The 17,390-nt window shown below is 38.8% G+C and overlaps 3 protein-coding genes across 3 annotated transcripts; 2 read left to right on the top strand and 1 right to left on the bottom strand.

Annotated features, from left to right (window-relative positions):
• Positions 1–1,709: 1,709 nt before the first annotated feature.
• LOC111335758 (neuropeptide Y receptor type 4-like) lies at positions 1,710–4,086 on the bottom strand. The gene has a single exon (XM_022941754.2). The coding sequence runs from the start codon at positions 4,062–4,064 to the stop codon at positions 2,280–2,282; it is 1,785 nt and encodes a 594-aa protein (XP_022797489.2). The 5' UTR covers positions 4,065–4,086; the 3' UTR covers positions 1,710–2,279.
• Positions 4,087–8,677: 4,591 nt separating this feature from the next.
• LOC111335742 (neuropeptide FF receptor 2) lies at positions 8,678–11,312 on the top strand. The gene has a single exon (XM_022941731.2). The coding sequence runs from the start codon at positions 9,195–9,197 to the stop codon at positions 10,485–10,487; it is 1,293 nt and encodes a 430-aa protein (XP_022797466.2). The 5' UTR covers positions 8,678–9,194; the 3' UTR covers positions 10,488–11,312.
• A 3,039-nt stretch (positions 11,313–14,351) lies between these two features.
• On the top strand, positions 14,352–16,950 carry LOC111335754 (galanin receptor type 1-like). Its single transcript, XM_022941749.2, has one exon. It carries the CDS (start codon positions 14,627–14,629, stop codon positions 16,130–16,132), a length of 1,506 nt encoding a protein of 501 aa, XP_022797484.1. The 5' UTR covers positions 14,352–14,626; the 3' UTR covers positions 16,133–16,950.
• The last annotated feature ends 440 nt before the right edge of the window (positions 16,951–17,390 follow it).

Raw genomic sequence — 17,390 nt, 5'->3', positions numbered from 1 at the left:
ACGCAATCCAACTAGAGCCCAATTTTACGCTCGAAAAAAATAGAAGGGGACTGGGGTAGAGGCATAAGCATCCCATTCTGAAATTTCATTCTAAAGGAAGAATGATTGCAAAGAAAGTTAAAAGAAATAAAATCAAAAGGATTTGTGAGCCATCAATTGATCTTAACAAATTACACGGTATTCTATCGCGATTAACTTACATTTAAATTCAAAACAGATCACTTTTTGGTACAATGAATATATGAAGTTCACATATTTTGAACTGCGGTATTAATACCGCAGTTCAAAATATATGAACTTCATATATTCATTGTGTCTGATTTATCATCACGGGTTTATTACGAATCAACTTAACGGCCTGCTCCCAGTTGGCTTGTTAGCTCAATTGGTAGAGCGCTGCACCAGTATCGCAGAGGTCAGTGGTTCGAATCCCGTACAGGCCTGATTTTTTTTCAGGTCTGATTTTCGCTATTGCATAAATAGCGCCCTCTACTGCGAAGATCGTGCATCATACGTATCTAATACCGCAGTTCAAAATATATGAACTTCATATATTCATTGTATCTGATTTATCATCAAGGGTTTATTACGAATCAACTTAACGGCCTGCTCCCAGTTGGCTTGTTAGCTCAATTGGTAGAGCGCTGTACTAGTATCGCAGAGGTCAGTGGTTCGAATCCCGTACAGGCCTGATTTTTTTCAGGTCTGATTTTCGCTACTGCATAAATAGCGCCCTCTACTGCGAAGATCTTGCATCAGACAGATCACCTTTTCTTTGTAATTTCATCTGATTTCCTATTAACATGAGCTTTGGTTCACAAGTGATGCGGTGTACTTTTGAATGTTCTTGCCTTTGTGAGCTTAGATTGTCATGGTTGTTGGCTCTTATTACAAATTCCATTCTTCTACTGATCTTCATCATGTTGCTAATAACAGATTGGATACGGTATTACGTCGTTACATTATCTTTTCGTATTATTTTGTTTGTTTACTTGTTTATTTTTGGAGCTTGCTTTTTATGAGCTTAAACTACCGACGATTCAAAAGGAACAAAGCTCTATTTCCGTCATTATCTATTGCCTTGTGGGGAGGGGGATGGAGGCCAGGACTTTGGTTGTGTCACAATACAATTTACTGATCCTCCCCCCCCGCCCCTCCCCCCAGCCCAAGGCTCTGTGGTATTCCCATGATCCCCTTCATTAGCAGCTAATTTTCCATATTTCCCCTTTATACCCTCTAAGAGACGACTGATCCCCCTCTTGGCCCCTGTTCCCCCTGAAAACCATTTGATCCCCTCCGACCCCTCCCTAAGGTGATGAGTAATGTCTGGTTTTTTCGGGCTTGATTGGTATTAAGATTTTAAGTGACCTATGTCTTAAAGCTTCTAGCTTCTTTTCAATCAACAAGCAAGCGAAATGATATTCATCTCACCTACACTGCAAATACCTCATCTAAGTTTCCTTCTGTTTCAGGGTGTATCCTTCAATGTGATGTGTGTCAACCAGGATCTCTATCTGATTATGGCATCTGATAGGGTAGAATTACACATCTCGCGGGGAGAACGCTCAGAACACTCGAGTTTAGGACAAAGTGTAGGTCTTACTTGTGGTGTTTCGTTTTTGTAGTTGTACTTTGCTTTTTCGTGGTATGTTGCAGAGATCGGAACAGCATACACAAAGTTAGTGAAATTCATAACTGCTGCACAACCAAAATTTAAACCGCATCTTTACTGAACCCTATACATATAACTTTTATTTTTACATTTAAACCGTCTGTCGAGTTTTCAACAAGTATCAATAATTCTTGAAACTTGAATCTCCAGCAGTCATTTACAAACGGTTGCACTTAAATTTCAGTTAATATCTTCCTACAGTTTTTTTGCTGAGGAAACTTTTGCTAATATCTGACAATATTCAAATTTATCTACTCACGCCTACATCTTTAGTATCTAGTATCTACGTTTGCATTGACCATCGAAGAAAACGAGAGACAAAAGAAGAGAAAGAGCAATTGTTATAAGTAGATGAATTCTGGTGTCAAGTTTGACTTCAGTTGTAGCCTCAGGGCCTTCGGGATAAATTATTCTGATTGAGCAGGATTGGCGACACGCTGCTGAGAATAGCCATAACAAAAATAACCTCCTTGTTCAAGGGTGAAACATTCAAAATAATGTGCCAAATTAAAATGGTGCCGTATTTGCTGCTTTCGTGCTTTTCGGCGCGTAACAATCAGCGGCAAATTGAATAAATTCATAAACGCCTAGACAGATGGCAAGCAAATTAACATTGGGTTTCTTTCAATGCAGCTAAGTTTAAAAGCGACGGTGAGAACTGGAAGTAAACCGATGTCAAATCTCGATGATTTAAAAATGCTTTCTTTTCGCGATCGACGCCTCCGTCATTTTTGATATCGTCAAACGAACGTTTAATTTCTAAGGATGATACTTTATCAGCTGTGGGTTGCGAGTTTTTTCTCGGCACCAAATCCATTGATTCGGTCGTGTCGCCAATCATTTCATTTGGTGAAAATGACAAATCATCTGTCGCAGGTTGTGTAGTCTTCATAATGAGTTGTTCGTTCAAGGGCTGCGCATTCGGTGTCTCTACTATACCAAAACGCCTGATTCTGACCATTCCATGTTCTTGAGCTGGTTTAAATGAAGATTCCTCGTTAATCTTTTCAAGTCTAGGTTGTGACTGCAGCTTAATAAATCTAAAGGAATCGTCCAATTGAACTGAGCCGGGGTTATTCCTGTTTGTAGTTCCTGATAGGGTCTTGTCCGGGTCGTTGGCAAATCCCTCTCTAAGGAAAGAAATCTTCCTTGACGCTTTTCGATGGGAACTTTCTGGACTGTTAGAAATTGAGTGCTTGTAAAGTCTCTGATTTTCCTTGAGCTCCAAAGGGCCGCCATTGTCACTTCTCGATCGGCTCAATTTTCGCCAAACAAAAGAAAAGGATTCGCTAATAGAGCTGATCTTTCGTAAATAACTCAGTTCACTTCTATCCACAGAGTCGTCAAACGACCCATCTTGTTTACGTTTACATAAGCTGGTAAGTATTCTCCTGAACCCCCTTTTGAAATCCCTGCTGAATATCCAGTAGATAACGGGGTTGAAAATACTGTTAGTGTACGTGAACATTCTACAGATGATTCCGACTATTTGTGAGTGATCTTGGTTCAGTCCGTCCCCAAAATCTGACCAGAGCCAGAAAATCTCGTTTGGTAACCTGCAAGTGGCGAAGACTATGACGACCGTCACGAACATTTTGGTCGCTCGAATATTCTGATTAGCTTTTCCCAGCAAACTGTTATGTCTCTGACCTATCGTTACTCGGCTTGCTTTACGCTGAAAATCCATTTGGCGGTTGTTATAGTTTCCAACTACGTTCACTTGACTTGGACGTTGTTGAACTTTCTCAAACATGTTTGCACTTGAGCGCAAGTTGGACAGAGTCATGGTGTACATCACGCTCATGAACGCTAAGGGAATTCCGTACTGGCCAATAAAAAGAGCCAGTGTGTACACCTGCCTGTAGTGAAACGCTGGCCATGTTTCTTCGCAAGACTTGGTGGACCCTTCGCCCACCAAATTCAGGTAATAAATGTAAGGTACCACAAACAACAGAGCCACAAAATGCATTATCACTATAGAACATTTTACTTGCTTGGAACTGAGTCTTTGCTTAAAAGGATGCATAATAACTCGGTAACGATCCAATGAAATGATGGCCAGTGTCAGTGATGCAGAAATGGCAGACAAAGTTGCAAGTGGCCAAAGAGTTTTGCAAAGGATTCTTCCAAAGGGCCAAATGTAGCCTTTTTCCTCCAGTGCCAGGTCAAATGGAATGCTGGCCAGAGGGGTTATTAAATCGCAAACTGCAAGGTTGAGAATGAGCAGATTTGAGGGGTTCCTCATTCGTTTCATCTTGCAGATGACGATAATAACCAGAGTATTCCCAAGAAGACACAAAAGAAGAATGAGAGAGTACATCGTGATTTTGAAAACCTTGAACGAAAGAGTTTCCTTGTTGCTATCTTCTGTCGAATTTAGGTTGACCGCCATTTTTTAAATGGCAATGTATAGTAGGGTCTTTGTGGATTCAACGTCACATACCCGTTGTAAGTTTTGCCGAATTCCAGTATTTGCTTACAGGTGAAGAAAGCTAGGAATTCTATTGTGCACGATTGGATATGCGTGACAGGAAAGCTTAGCGTCCACAAGTGCCTCGTTGATCACACGAGATGAACACTTTAAACAGGAAGTGGAGTGGGTAACACATCCAGAAGAAATGGCGCTTCTGTGATCAGCCTAAAGCGTGGAAGAAGAAAACACATTGTTAAAAGATTGAATGCATCTTGTTTTGACAGAGATTTATTATCATTGTCGAGGCCAAGTGCCACGATGATAAGGTATGTATATGACGTTTAGAGTACTGGTAATTAGCGATACGATACAAGGCATTTGATTTGCTCTTGCGAAGACTTTAGTCTTTGCTCCCAGCGGGACAAACTCAATTCAAAGACAGCAAAACGTTTTACATGTGGTTCGGATGAAAAGGTTACAACTGAGGGCTTTTCTTATGTTTCGTCTGAAATCTGAATACTTCAGTTGAACACCGAGTCATTTACAAGTGGGTGCTTCTTGCCCTCTCGAGAGGGGCATACCTTCTTCAAATAAAGATTTGTATCTTGAATAACCTATCAAATAAAATATGTACCTCGGGTCATCTTAGTTTTAGTTTTTAATAGCTGTATCATTTAACGGGCGCCTTTGGTGCGTGAATTTGGCCATGCTTAGAGAATGAATTGCATCTGTTTTCTAAATGATGGATATAAAAAATAGCTAAATTATTGATTTTTGTTTTGGCTTTAACGTTGGTAAAACAGATTTATATGCACGACTTATCTGGCATTGATCCTTATTATATTTATTTTATGAGCTGCGGATTGTCATGTCGCCTTCAGAAGTTAAATTTACATTTTACAAGCTATTTAGAAAACTCTCTTCTCAGTGATCTTCGAAATACGACTCTGCGGCCATCGTTAAGTCGGTGCAACTCCAAATTTTCTTTTCAGGATTCATTCAACCGCAAAAAATAAAAGGTATACTTACTTGCAAATAAAATATCTTCCGGAACATTCCATCGACGTCACTGTCAGTGCTCATCCGATAGGTTTCTCTCATCTGTTGGTGTATTTTTGTTTCGCCAATAGAATCAAATCATAATTTATTTTATAGCAATAAAACAAATAGAAGTAGGCGACTTCTGGCCATTGATGGCGGCCAACGAGGCTTTATTTAATTTTCGGAATGAAGAATATTCTACGATAACGTTGTCGGTGTGAATTGACAGAATCAAGCCCCAAACCTTAAAAAAAAAAAAAAAAAGAAAAGAAAGAAAGAAAACAGAAAACATTTTAAAAGCTTAGGAAGCAGGGGGAGGGTAAAATTCCCACGCGCCCAAGAAAACAACCAAATAGGTATCTCGTTTATGCGAAAATGTAAACAAACTATTTTCTGTGAAAAAGAAGATACTCTGATTTTGAGTGAAATGTTTTTATTTCAGAAGGAACGATCGAAAACCACAGAACAGCTGCGTCAAAAGGGTAGAAAAACAAAAAACCAGAACAGAGTGGCCTATGAACGTTTCAGCAAAGGTCGCATCAAATCGTTTCTACTTCCTCTGCGATGATGTGTCCAGTAGAAAACAATGAAAAAACGACATAACCCTGTCCACTTTGATATTATATATTATATATATTGCCATTCTGTTCCCTACACATATGGCAAATTTCTTCCTCCAATGGTACAAAAATAAATTCCGCTTGGTATTTTTTCCAAATAACTGTTTCGATTTGTCAATTTTTACCCCTAATGCCTATCGCTGTTTTATGGGTAACGGCTAACTGCATTGACACCCTCTGCAAACAAAAGATACATTTCTAAAGAGCCTGAGAATTCCAAAGGGACCATTTTCTACCCAGCTGGCGAGGGAAAAATGACCAAAATAAGTAGATAAGAAATGAATAGATAGATAATCCCTAGGATTGGATTGACATATTTTCTTTAACATTAACATACTGGCGTTCGTCAGTTCTATCATTCGGTCAGATTGCCCGCTTCATGAATCAGGCTTTTGATAAAAAAAAAAACAACAACAACAAAAGTACCTTTGCTGCTATTTCATGATTTATGTTTCAAATTTTGTAATTAGGAAAAAGTTTTCTTCGTTGTTGTAGTTGTAAAAAGCAGTGTTGTTTATGTCCCCTTCTGCGAGTCCGTCCGCTTTACCGACTTTTTGCGTGATACGATCGCGCAGCGAAAGTTGCCTGCGGCTAAAATTGGACGCCTTTTTGATAACTTCGATGAGCCCTGTGTAAAACAAAAAAAAAAACTGCTATCTAAGTTTTTCTTCCAAAATGGTGATAAAAGTTCCTAATTCAGTTATTTTTATCTTGCTCGTATCCGGAAGGCAAAGATCTTTAATGGGCATCAGATGGGAGTTGTTTTATTTTTAGCTAGACTTGTTCAACGAAGGAAATGTTACCATGAACACTGCCTTTCAAACGACCTTTAAGAGTTTTATTATGCAGGAAATAACAGCATTGTCCCCTCAAGAAGGAATCGCTAACGCAATATAAAAGAAAGAACTCAGGAACTAGAGAAAAGCGTAGAGCGTATGTAACACTCGTACACCACCCCTATCATTTCTAAACACTTGTGCAACAACACCCCCACCCCACCCCACCCCCCCCCCCCCACTACCCTCACGCTTTTATCCCGGTGGTCATGTCTGGGTGGTCGGCCATGAAACAGTTGACCACAAGTCATTGTGATAAATCTTCGTCATGCGTAACACTCGTTAGAGTAGCTAGGGAAAATTGGCTGATGTTCTCTTCTAATTCATAGAACATTTCCCTGGCCGGCATCAGTGAACGATTTCAAATATTTGTTACCAGAAACTTTAAAACCTTAAAAATGATGTTAAAGCTTCAGAATAGCTGTACGTGTTAAATTAATTATTTTTTTCAAGAATCGAATCTAACAGTAAAACCACGGCAAACCTGGTTTGTTTCTTTGTTTCTTTGTTTTTTTTTTTTTAATCAGTTAACACATATTTTGTTCTATTATGCCAACCGGTGTTTACTTAAAATAATTGACATGCAAATTAGTACGCATTCAATATACGAAAAGAAGGTTTGGGTTCGTTGGCGAAAAAAAATTTGTCAGCTATACGAATAAAAACTGTATGAAAAACATTTTGCACTCATAAACAGTAAAACATTTAAGAAATTTGTAGAAATCGGCTTTCATTTCGGCTTTCATCTGCTTTCACATGATTTTTTTTTATCTAGATTTGCAAACACATTGGAACCTAGTGTTTCAAATTGGACCTGGATAATGAATAACATTGGGTTCTTAACAAAACTCATGCATTTCTACTTCATACGTCTCGGTTATACATCTAGAAAAAAAAAAACTGTTCTGACCCTATAAGAAATAAAAGGAAAAGTAAAGGAAAATAAATAGATACTGAGCAAAGAAAATTTAACCAAAAACATTTTTAAAAAAAATAGAGACGGATATATCCAGAATACTTTCTTTGCGTGGTACGCATACCAAGAATTCTCGATCATAGCTGTAAATTAATCAGTCACTTAATACCTTGGACAGATTTTAAGAATGAGATTTGAATAAACTCGCTGTTGCGAGTATATTCATTGGTTTATCGTCAAGTATTGAAGCGATTCAAATTTCATTTCTATTTTTTAAAGATAAGTCGCTGTTGAAAAAAAAAAAAAGATCATCGTTTTCATTAGTCTCAGGTAGATGATATGATTTCTGCTGCTTTGTACTACGAGAATATATTTGCGGCCAAGCGCGACTCATTTTGCGCAACAAACTTGTTCCTAAATTTTTTTTTTTTTTAATGACAAATTTACCCAGCTCTCAAAGTGAGGCTTCGTAGCTCAATTGGTAGTAGATCCTAACAAGATTTGATAAACAGTTTACAATCTCTTGTACCAAACCAGTATCTGGGAGCCCGCTGGGCCTAAGCTTTTAAAAGCTTTGTCATTGCAATTGCTTAAAATGCAGCCACTTGCGAAGATCATTGCTTTTCCAAGAAAATAAGACAATTACCTGCGTTCTTTCTTTCCTTCTTGTTCATCACTGTTTGTTTTGGCTTTTTTTTTTTTACTTCTACGAGAAGCTCACTTGTATCTCGGGTAGGAAATGGCTGCTAATCGTTTTAAACTTTGGCTTTGTACGTCAAATCCATTCATCACCTACAATTATTCTCAGGCGTAAATGCGCTTAAGGATAACACCCTGTTTCCAAGGGTGCGCTACCTTAAAAATCGACCTCATATTGCACGCGAGGGCTCACAGATCAGATCATGGATACATTTAAAATCCAAACCTCGAAGTGTTTTTTAAAGAGTTTCAGGTTTGTAGATCTACCAGCTAAATTAATTAGTTTAAGTCACAGGCCAATAAGTTGTCTTCTGTCAAAGATTATAAACGTACTTATCAACAAAGCATTTCAATTAAATTTTTCTGTAGATCGTTGCGTTGATTTCGCGTAAATCCGTCTCATCTGTAGCCCTCATGTTTCTCCATTCTGTCCGAACAGCTCTGGAGAAAAAATTTCTGAAATACAACCTGTTAAATTCACCCGTAAGTTCCTCTGTAGCCACGCGGAAAACTGTTAATTATTGAGCAGTTTTTAGCTTTCTTGGCGAAGATCTCTGATATTTTCACGGGATACGCCGCATTAATTTTCTACATGTCATTCTCGCCCTCCTTGGAGTTGTACATTCTCACAATTTCCGTCGCGATAACGGCCGCGGGTTATTACGTCCGAAGCCCCGAGGTCCTGTTAGGAATTTCAAGATCTTATGCGCAGATGCACCGCTGTTGATGACGGCCACTTCACATCGAAGGAAAACATGGCTTTCAAGAACGTGTAACAACGTACACTGAAATCACCAGCCCTGTGTCATGAAGATTTCAGTGGTATGATGGGAACAGACGTTAAAGACGGATAAAGCTCATTTATCATGCTAATACATTTTGAAGAAGCCGGGTGAAAGATTTCATTACTGTAGCTCGCACTCGTCAAGCAGGATCAAATACGTTGAAATCTGCAGATGTTGTACTTCCTAACACAGACAACATTTTTGTCGTAAAGATGGATTCTAACATAACATCCAATGCAAGTGTAACAACACTTTTTCCTTTCTATTCCAGCCAAGTGAGTTATGTTACTGATGCAATAAATGCGAGCCATGTAAACGTTTCTACAGACTACCCTAATACGGCGCAATCGCTCGACTTTTGGATCGTAAAGCTTGTCCTTTATGGCGTCATTCTGCTCGGAAGCTCCGTGGGGAACAGCCTTGTAATTTACATCATCGTCAGCAACGTCCGAATGAGAACAGCCTCCAACTATTTAATAATGAACCTGGCGCTGTGTGATTTTGTCACGCCAGTTTTCAGCATTCCTTTTGATTTCTTTCTTGAGGAATACAACTACATCTGGATGTATGGCGCAGCTATGTGCAAAATCCTGTGGCCTTTGACAACAATGTCTTCTACTTCGGCTGCGTTAACCCTAGCCGCAATCTCGCTCGATCGCTATCGCGTTATAATGCACCCATTTCGACCACGTTTGACGATGTTCAAGATCAAATGCATAATTGCCGCAGTTTACGTGTTTTCACTGTTGATGGTCGCTCCGTATTCGTATGTCCTTATTCTGAAAGGAAATGAATGCCGCGAAATATGGCCTGATATCTCCTTCAAGAAGTATTATACCTTGGGTCTTTTCCTTGTGCAATATTGCCTGCCTTTGATTTTTATGGTGTTCATGTATTCGCTTGCGCTGAAAAATTTGTACACTAGCGCAGACAAGACCAGCGGCCAGAAAGCCGAGCAAGAACAGGCTGCCGTCAGCCGAAAAGTCAGTCGGACATCAACGAACTCGCGATCGTCAGCAGCCGAAGCTGAACCGAAATTGAAAAAGGTGTCGTCCACGGTGCGTTTGGTGCGTAAATTCTCATCCACTGTCAGGAGAGGGAAGACAGAAGCAAATAAAAGAGCAACTAAGATGTTTATGGCCATAGTAGGAGTTTTTACCATCTGCATGTTCCCCAATCAAGCACTTTGGTTATGGGCGGACTTCTATAATGAGGGGCAGAATCCAAGATTCTTGAACGCAGTGATAATCTGTTGGCTTTTCACGTATGCCAACAGTGTCTGTAACCCGGTCATTTACGCTGTTTTTAGCCGGGACTTTCGCCGAGGTTTTAAAAGAGCTTTTAGAAAAGCGTTCTGTTTACATCGATACAAAAACCGACAAGTATATAAAACAGACATGGTCGAAACGCTGACAACAGAGCTGAAATGCGTAGCTTCTGGAGAGACTGAGAAACGAAAGAGAAAAAATGCTACTGTGCAACGACCTAAGCTTTATCTTTTGTGATCGCTGTGATCTTTTGTAAATGAATAAGTTTCAGAAATAACAGTAGCATATAAAAAAATGCGGAATATCTTAAATGCGAGGGAAGCAAAGATCGCTGTATTGTAGCGAACAAAACCATGCTATGCATTAAAAAAGGAAAGCTTTTTGCTCTACTAAATTCAAGAAAAATTAACAAAAAAGTTTTAGGAAGAAAGACTGCAATGGGACATTTGAAGATAAAAGCTTTGAGCGTAGTAAGGATTTATCTTTGAAATGGACAGCTAATTTGTGGTCATGGCACAAACAGATGTTTAGCTCTTAGTTGGTAACTAACGACGAAATTTACATACTTAAAAAAAAATAGACAGCTTATTATACCCATGGATCATGTTCAATTGCGAGATTTGTATAGTTATCAACTCCCATAGCATAAAACAGTTTCGAATCGAGACAACCCCATGAATGTTTCTTTATCAGGCCCTCCTTGTGGAAGATTTTGAGGATTAATAGAAATTTCAAATCTAGCAAAAGCTTTGCGCTGGGAAGATCTTAGAATTCTTAAAAACGTTTAGATGCTTGTGCCGGTATGGTACCAAAATTAGGAATTTGGAAGTAATATCAACGGTATGTTGCAAATGCAATGTCTAATTTTACTTCCCATCAACTTGAACAGCTTTGCGCTTTCAAGTGTCACTTGAGGTTTCTCCTTAGCTGGTGAAGACAATTAGCTACAATTAATTTCCTGAGAAGAGATCAAGAATGAATAATTGCATTTACCTCCAACGATGTCCGTTTTTTGTGGTATACGTCTTTTTGTATTCCGAAGAGAAAGCTCTAATAATTCTGTTTGCTGTCATGTACACTCGTTGAAATAGACAGAACGTCTGCCCTATGAAATATTTCACATTTAAATTATGATCTGCTCTTTCAGACGATTGTCTACTGTAATTGTGGGGCATGTAGCAGCCTAACGGTTACTGCGTTGGGTAGATGCGATATGTTCTTGGGCAAAATACTTTACATGCAGTGCCTCTCTCCGTCCAGAAATGTAAATGGTACCTGCGAATTGTCAGGGAAGCCTGATGAAATGGTGGGGGAGGGGGTTAGGGTTAGCTTGTGATAGAATAGCTTCCCATCCAGGGGGGGGGGTGTAGTTATATTCCTAGTCGCTTAGGAAACTGGGATAATATTCGGCGAGCACAGACAATGATCGCAAGAATAACAATCGTGACGGGAATGGATTCCAAAAGAACCTGGTTCAAGTCTTATTTCCTTGAACCTTTTGCACCATTCACCTTAATTTTATCACACTCTTTGGCCACTCAAGAATCACAACTTTTTGCCATACTCCCTTCTATAGTTCGGTTAATGTAACGAATCACCGTCGTTAACGGCGCGAAAGAAGCGGACAAGTGAAAAGACGAGGGAGGCTTGGGTCGAGGGGTCGGCTACGCAACCCGGCCTGGAACAGGCTGGGACGCTAAGATTCTGGCACTTCGTGCGAGAGTTGTAATGAAAAATCACGTACGTTTGACAAGTCAATCAAACATCGTCACTTTTCTAATCCTTCCTTTGACGTGCGATATTATCGAAGGAGTTAATGGACTTCCATCTTAGAACGATGTTTACCCTGGTACCTGTTCTTCAGATGTTTGCGTTTAAACTGCTTCGCGTGTGCCATGTAAATCATTGAGTAAGGAGAGGCTTTTCACTCCTCGTTTTTACCGAGCGCCGATAAAAATAAAAAACTTTATTTCGTGCAAATTTCTCGCATACGGAAACAATTACTGTTTTCTTAAACTGTGGGAACCAAAAAAAAACGAATGTTACAGAGCAAACAAAACATCAAATTAGATAGTAAGAAAAGAGTATCTTTAATTTCATATAGATGGCAAGACGTGAAATTTAATGAGTCTTTTAAAGCGGTCTTTTAATATTCGACATTGTCCTTCAACTGTATACTCATAAATGCAATTTAATTATATACAATCCCAGAGTTGCATCGGTCGAAGAAACTTTTTAAGTCATTTTAGCTTTAACGTGGTGACTTTTGAAGGTATATTTTACCTGGTGAATGCGTTAGTTATTTAAAACGACGAACACGCATCGTAGCCTTGAGATGTACGTGTTCATTTTTCGTCGATATTAAAAAAAAAAAAAAAAAAACCGGCTTATCCTTACTAGTATGTTGATTTGACTTTAATTTGTTTAAGGATTGTGATAACAAATTGTTTTTTTTGCATAAGATACATATTTGTGGAGTGAAAACCCTACTCGAGTTTAACCCTTGTGAGAATACCTGCACATACGAAACCACGAGTAAAGAGGTTTAAGGCAAAAGAAAAAAAAGCTTGAGCTTCAGTTGTGTAAAACCGCTTCAAGCCATGGCAATTATGCTTCGTGACATCTGCGGCGCATTTAGAAAAAAAAACCTTAAAATTCACATGCCGTTTTCTGTTGTGCTTCAAAGCAAGACTCACCGGTCCTCGAATCTAGCAGTTATTGCTGCTTGAAACATTTTATTGCCTTTCAGAGCAATCGCTTATCTCTGCACGGTAAGACACCCTTCCATTTCACTTTGCGGGGGGTTTTTTTTCTTTTAGAAAATAAGCCTAACTTAAAAATTCACATCTTCATTTAGAAGACCATTCACATGATTAAACGACTCATTGCAAAGACATTATTCTAAGCCTAATTGATATCTTCTGCTAGTTCAATAAGGCAAAATTTCTAAAATTTCTTTCTACTTCTAAGGCAAAATTTTCCATTCTCAGTATAGGTACAATTTCAGACCTCAGTAGATTAGAGATTGAGTTCGCTCCCGGAATACCTTGTTAACCTTCATATTAAAAGTTTGGTTAATTTTAATAAAGTTTAATTTGCTAAGACATTTAAACTATACCACGGCTTTGAAATTGATCTGGGATTAGGGTTTTTAATGAAATTTAAACAAAGAGTCGGTAGTAAGTAATTAAAAGGTTATAAGTTCAATACTAGCTTCTCAAGTAATTATCTATCGCCAGAAAGATTTCTCCCGAGAAACAAAGGTTTTATGTATTCTGCCGCTTTAATTCAAAGGAATAAAATACAAGAACAGTTATTCTTTTTCTGATGTTTTTATACATATTCAAGAGCATAAAATACTAACACACGAGCAGATTTATATTAGGCATAGGTTTTAAATAAACTTCTAAGGAAAGAAAACAGGTTTCCGTCATAGGAGTTGACAGTGCACTTTAAATGAAAGATTTTATCGATAGCTTCTTTAAATTAACCTCTCAGGATTAATGCGCTTTAAAATGTTGCGTGTCGGAAAACAGAATAAGTCAAGCACGTTAAAACATTGAGTGAAACCATGGACAAAAATAGAATTTTGCAATAACTAAAGACTGTCAGTGATATTTGAATCACGTCTTTGCATCACGCAAGGCCGTTTCCAATCGCAGCTTATTTTTTTCAATTTACCGCATAAGAGCCGCAAGGCGGCAACTGCAATTGAACAATTAAATAAGTTAATCTAAGTTTTGGAGTTAATTAAAGAAGCAAAGTTTGAGCTTTCGTTCCTGAATATGCCCGTGAACCAAAGGTCACAAAACGACCTTTTGCGCGTATTTTGCGTGTGTTGTCTGTCAAATGACCACATTAATTCCAGATTTTTCCTTTAATCTTTTCTTTCTGTAAAAAAAAAATTTCAATTTCAAGGAGGAGATTAAAACCTCCCGTCGTCCGTTTACCCCAAACAGTCTTTTATCGGTTTAAACTAAACTTTAACGATTTGAAAGAAAAACTAAACAGAACTTTTTCCAAACAGAGCTAAACGTCATTTATACACATCACGAGGTGCGGATAAATGACGCCAAGTATTTCCTGTACGGTAAATTGAGTCCCCCGTGTGTTATTGTTGAAAGTATAATCTCTCTTGGCACAAAGTTATTTGTTTTATCGCGCGCGCGCATCTAAGAGCGAAACATTAGACACGCATCGACTCGTGATCCCTCAGTAGTGAGGCTTAGTTGATTCCAGCCAAGTCAACTCGCTAACAGCTGCTTCGATCGTCAACTGGGCTAAAACGAAATCCTTCTCGGCCAATAACAATAAGTTCAAACTTCGAAGAAGTTGAAAGTTCCCCGCGCCTTGGTCAAAGCGCCTTACAGTGAGAAATGAATGGCAGCGAGACAGTCTCAGCTGGACCGAATAGAAGCTTTCCCACTGTATTTCCACATAATGTGCAAGGTGAATCTCAGGCCTTTAGTGTCATAAAGATATTCTTCTATTTCATCATCCTATCCGCCAGCACTTTTGGTAACAGCATGCTTGCTCACATCATCATTCACACGAGAAAGATGCGGACCGCTAGTAACTTCCTGATATTAAACTTAGCCATTTGTGATTTAGTGACGCCGTTGATAAGCATTGTGTTTGATTTTATCCTTGAAGAAAATAATTATGACTGGATTTACGGCGAAGCCATGTGTTCCATACTTTGGCCTACACAGACTTATTTTACTTGCGCGTCTTCGTTAACGCTTGCTGGAATCTCGCTGGATCGCTACAGAATAATCCTTCATCCATTCAAAATTCGCCTCACCAGCAAACAGATTAGTTTGTTAATTTTCCTGGTACATGTATGCTCGCTAGTCGCTGTTGCTCCTTATGGTTATTTCCTCGTGCTGAGAAATGGTTCTTGTGAGGAAAACTGGCCCAAATTTTCCTACAGACAGGCTTACACTTTTTTTTTGTTTCTGGTTCAATACGCAATGCCGCTCGTAATAATGATATTCATGTACACAATGGCTGTTCGAGCACTATGTCAAACTTCAAGGAAAACACGCGACAACTCAATATGTGCAAAAACTCCGCAATTTATCGTCAAGAAGCTTAAACTTGAAGCTAAACAGCAAGAAAAACATCGTGGACTATCTAAATCCCACTACACATTTATCAGACGGCTTGGCAAGCTCAATACAAGAGACATTTGGAAAACTCCTAATGCAAGGGCGACAAAAATGTTCATAGTGATTGTGACTGTCTTCGCAATATTTATGTTCCCCAATCAAATTGTGTGGTTGTGGGCAGATTTCGGTGGAGGGATAAATCATCCAGACTTTACCAAACTTTCCATTATTTGCTGGTTGTTTACATACACCAACAGTGTCGTGAACCCAGTAATTTTTGGTTTATTTAGCAAAGATTTTCGCAAAGGTTTTAGGAGGATTTTTCACAGCCTGCTGCGTTGCGAGAGATTAGTCGGGAAAGAGGATCTTGTAAGATTACGACGTCAAAGTACTAGCAAAACTCGTTCAGAAACGACGGAATCACATGGCACAGATTACGGGTCGTGTACAAAAGACAGCAACATGTCCTGTCTTTTTCAAGATGAACAAAAGACACCGATGTTGGGAGGAAAAACTGATCATCAGTTTCACGAAATGTCCCCACCCTTAGCTCAACCAAATTTCGCTTCGAACAGAACCGCGATAAAATATTTCAGCAAACAGATGGTACCAAACCCGTTAAAAGCTTTTGAGCTCGAAGATGCAACTCGTCACTCCAGTGGCCTTCTTAGAGAAAATTATGTTGAACAATGGGGTACTTTGTCTAATTCAGAGTCTTACATTGAAACTTTGACTGATGCGCTGAACAGCTCGCCGGAAACTAACTGTTAGAGGGCCACCGCAAGACTGATGAACACACAAAGGGTCAGACTTTTCCATCACAAGGTCATTTTTGAGTCCCGACGAGGTTTCCTACGTATTGTAGAATCGCCATTGGGCGTATAGTTCACGCTGGGCTCCTTTCAACAGAGTTCTAGAAAGAACAATTAATGCAGTTTATACTCAAAGTTTTCTACGTGAAGCAGCTTTGCATATTGAATCATAAGCTAGCATTTTATTTGTCTGTTGCCTTATTGCTGTTCTGAATCCTTGAGTGTTGCCGGAGAGAGATAGCTCTAAGCTTTACTCTTTATAACTTATCAGCAGCTTATAAAGTAATCACGCAAAACAAAAGTTCAAATTCTAAAACAACTTCTGCGAATTTAAAAAGAGGCCGTGATCTTTGAAGTTCCAAGACAAGCGTTCTTTGTTACGAACGTTTCTCGAGTAATGCTAAATAGCGTCATTTCTGCAAGTTTTGAGAATAATCTTTGCGTCTTTAGTTTGATTCCAAAATCTTTGAGTTCTTTTCCTGTTTATAACTTCCAGCCTCCTACGCATTTCTCAAACAAAGCTTTCCATTACAACTCGTTTGACAAGATTTAACTTACAAACTCCGGAAAAGTGGTTAGGAAGTTGGCGTGTCTTTGTATCCATAAATACATTTTCTAGAATTTCTATCCGGTTTTGTGAAGTATTCTTTCCTCAAAAATTAAAAAACCAAACAATTCGAGTCTAAAAATAATGTATGGAGTTTAAAGAGCAAGTTATTGTATGCCTTAGCCAATGCAACGCGACCCTCTATTACAACAATATATATTTGTCAACTGCTTCTTTGTTAAACAAGTGCGTAGCATTCCCGTAATATGTCTTTGTCAACTCCTTTATGGCTCAAGTGTCTCGCTCAAAAAGCGGTCGTCAGTAGCAGTTTTATCTTTAGAAAGCACCGTCAGTGTGGAATGATTTGTAATATCCAATAAAAAAGGGTGTGGGAAGATTAAATATGTTAAGCCTCAATAAGATCGTGAAAGATGCGTTCGAAAAAAATTCTTTCTTTCTGGGTTAGAATTGATTTTCCGTTTACTCTTAGTTGTTCAACAACAAAATCAAAATAACATAAAGCAAATGAGAAGAAATAAGAGAACACTTGGACACAAAAAGAGAGAGAGTGGATAGTGCTAGGAATTTTCGGCAGGGGTGCTATACTTCGTAAAGTTCTTTCAAAATTAATGCACCCCCTTTTAACGATTAATTTCAAGGCGAGCCTGGT

Source organism: Stylophora pistillata, chromosome 5 (assembly GCF_964205215.1).
Source record: "Stylophora pistillata chromosome 5, jaStyPist1.2, whole genome shotgun sequence".
Lineage (NCBI taxonomy): Eukaryota > Metazoa > Cnidaria > Anthozoa > Scleractinia > Pocilloporidae > Stylophora > Stylophora pistillata.
This window is presented reverse-complemented; position numbering and strand designations above follow the sequence as displayed.

Coding starts and splice junctions, on each gene's coding strand:
- LOC111335758 (XM_022941754.2), bottom strand. CDS start 4,064: ATGGCGGTCAACCTAAATTCGACAGAAGATAGCAACAAGGAAACTCTT.
- LOC111335742 (XM_022941731.2), top strand. CDS start 9,195: ATGGATTCTAACATAACATCCAATGCAAGTGTAACAACACTTTTTCCT.
- LOC111335754 (XM_022941749.2), top strand. CDS start 14,627: ATGAATGGCAGCGAGACAGTCTCAGCTGGACCGAATAGAAGCTTTCCC.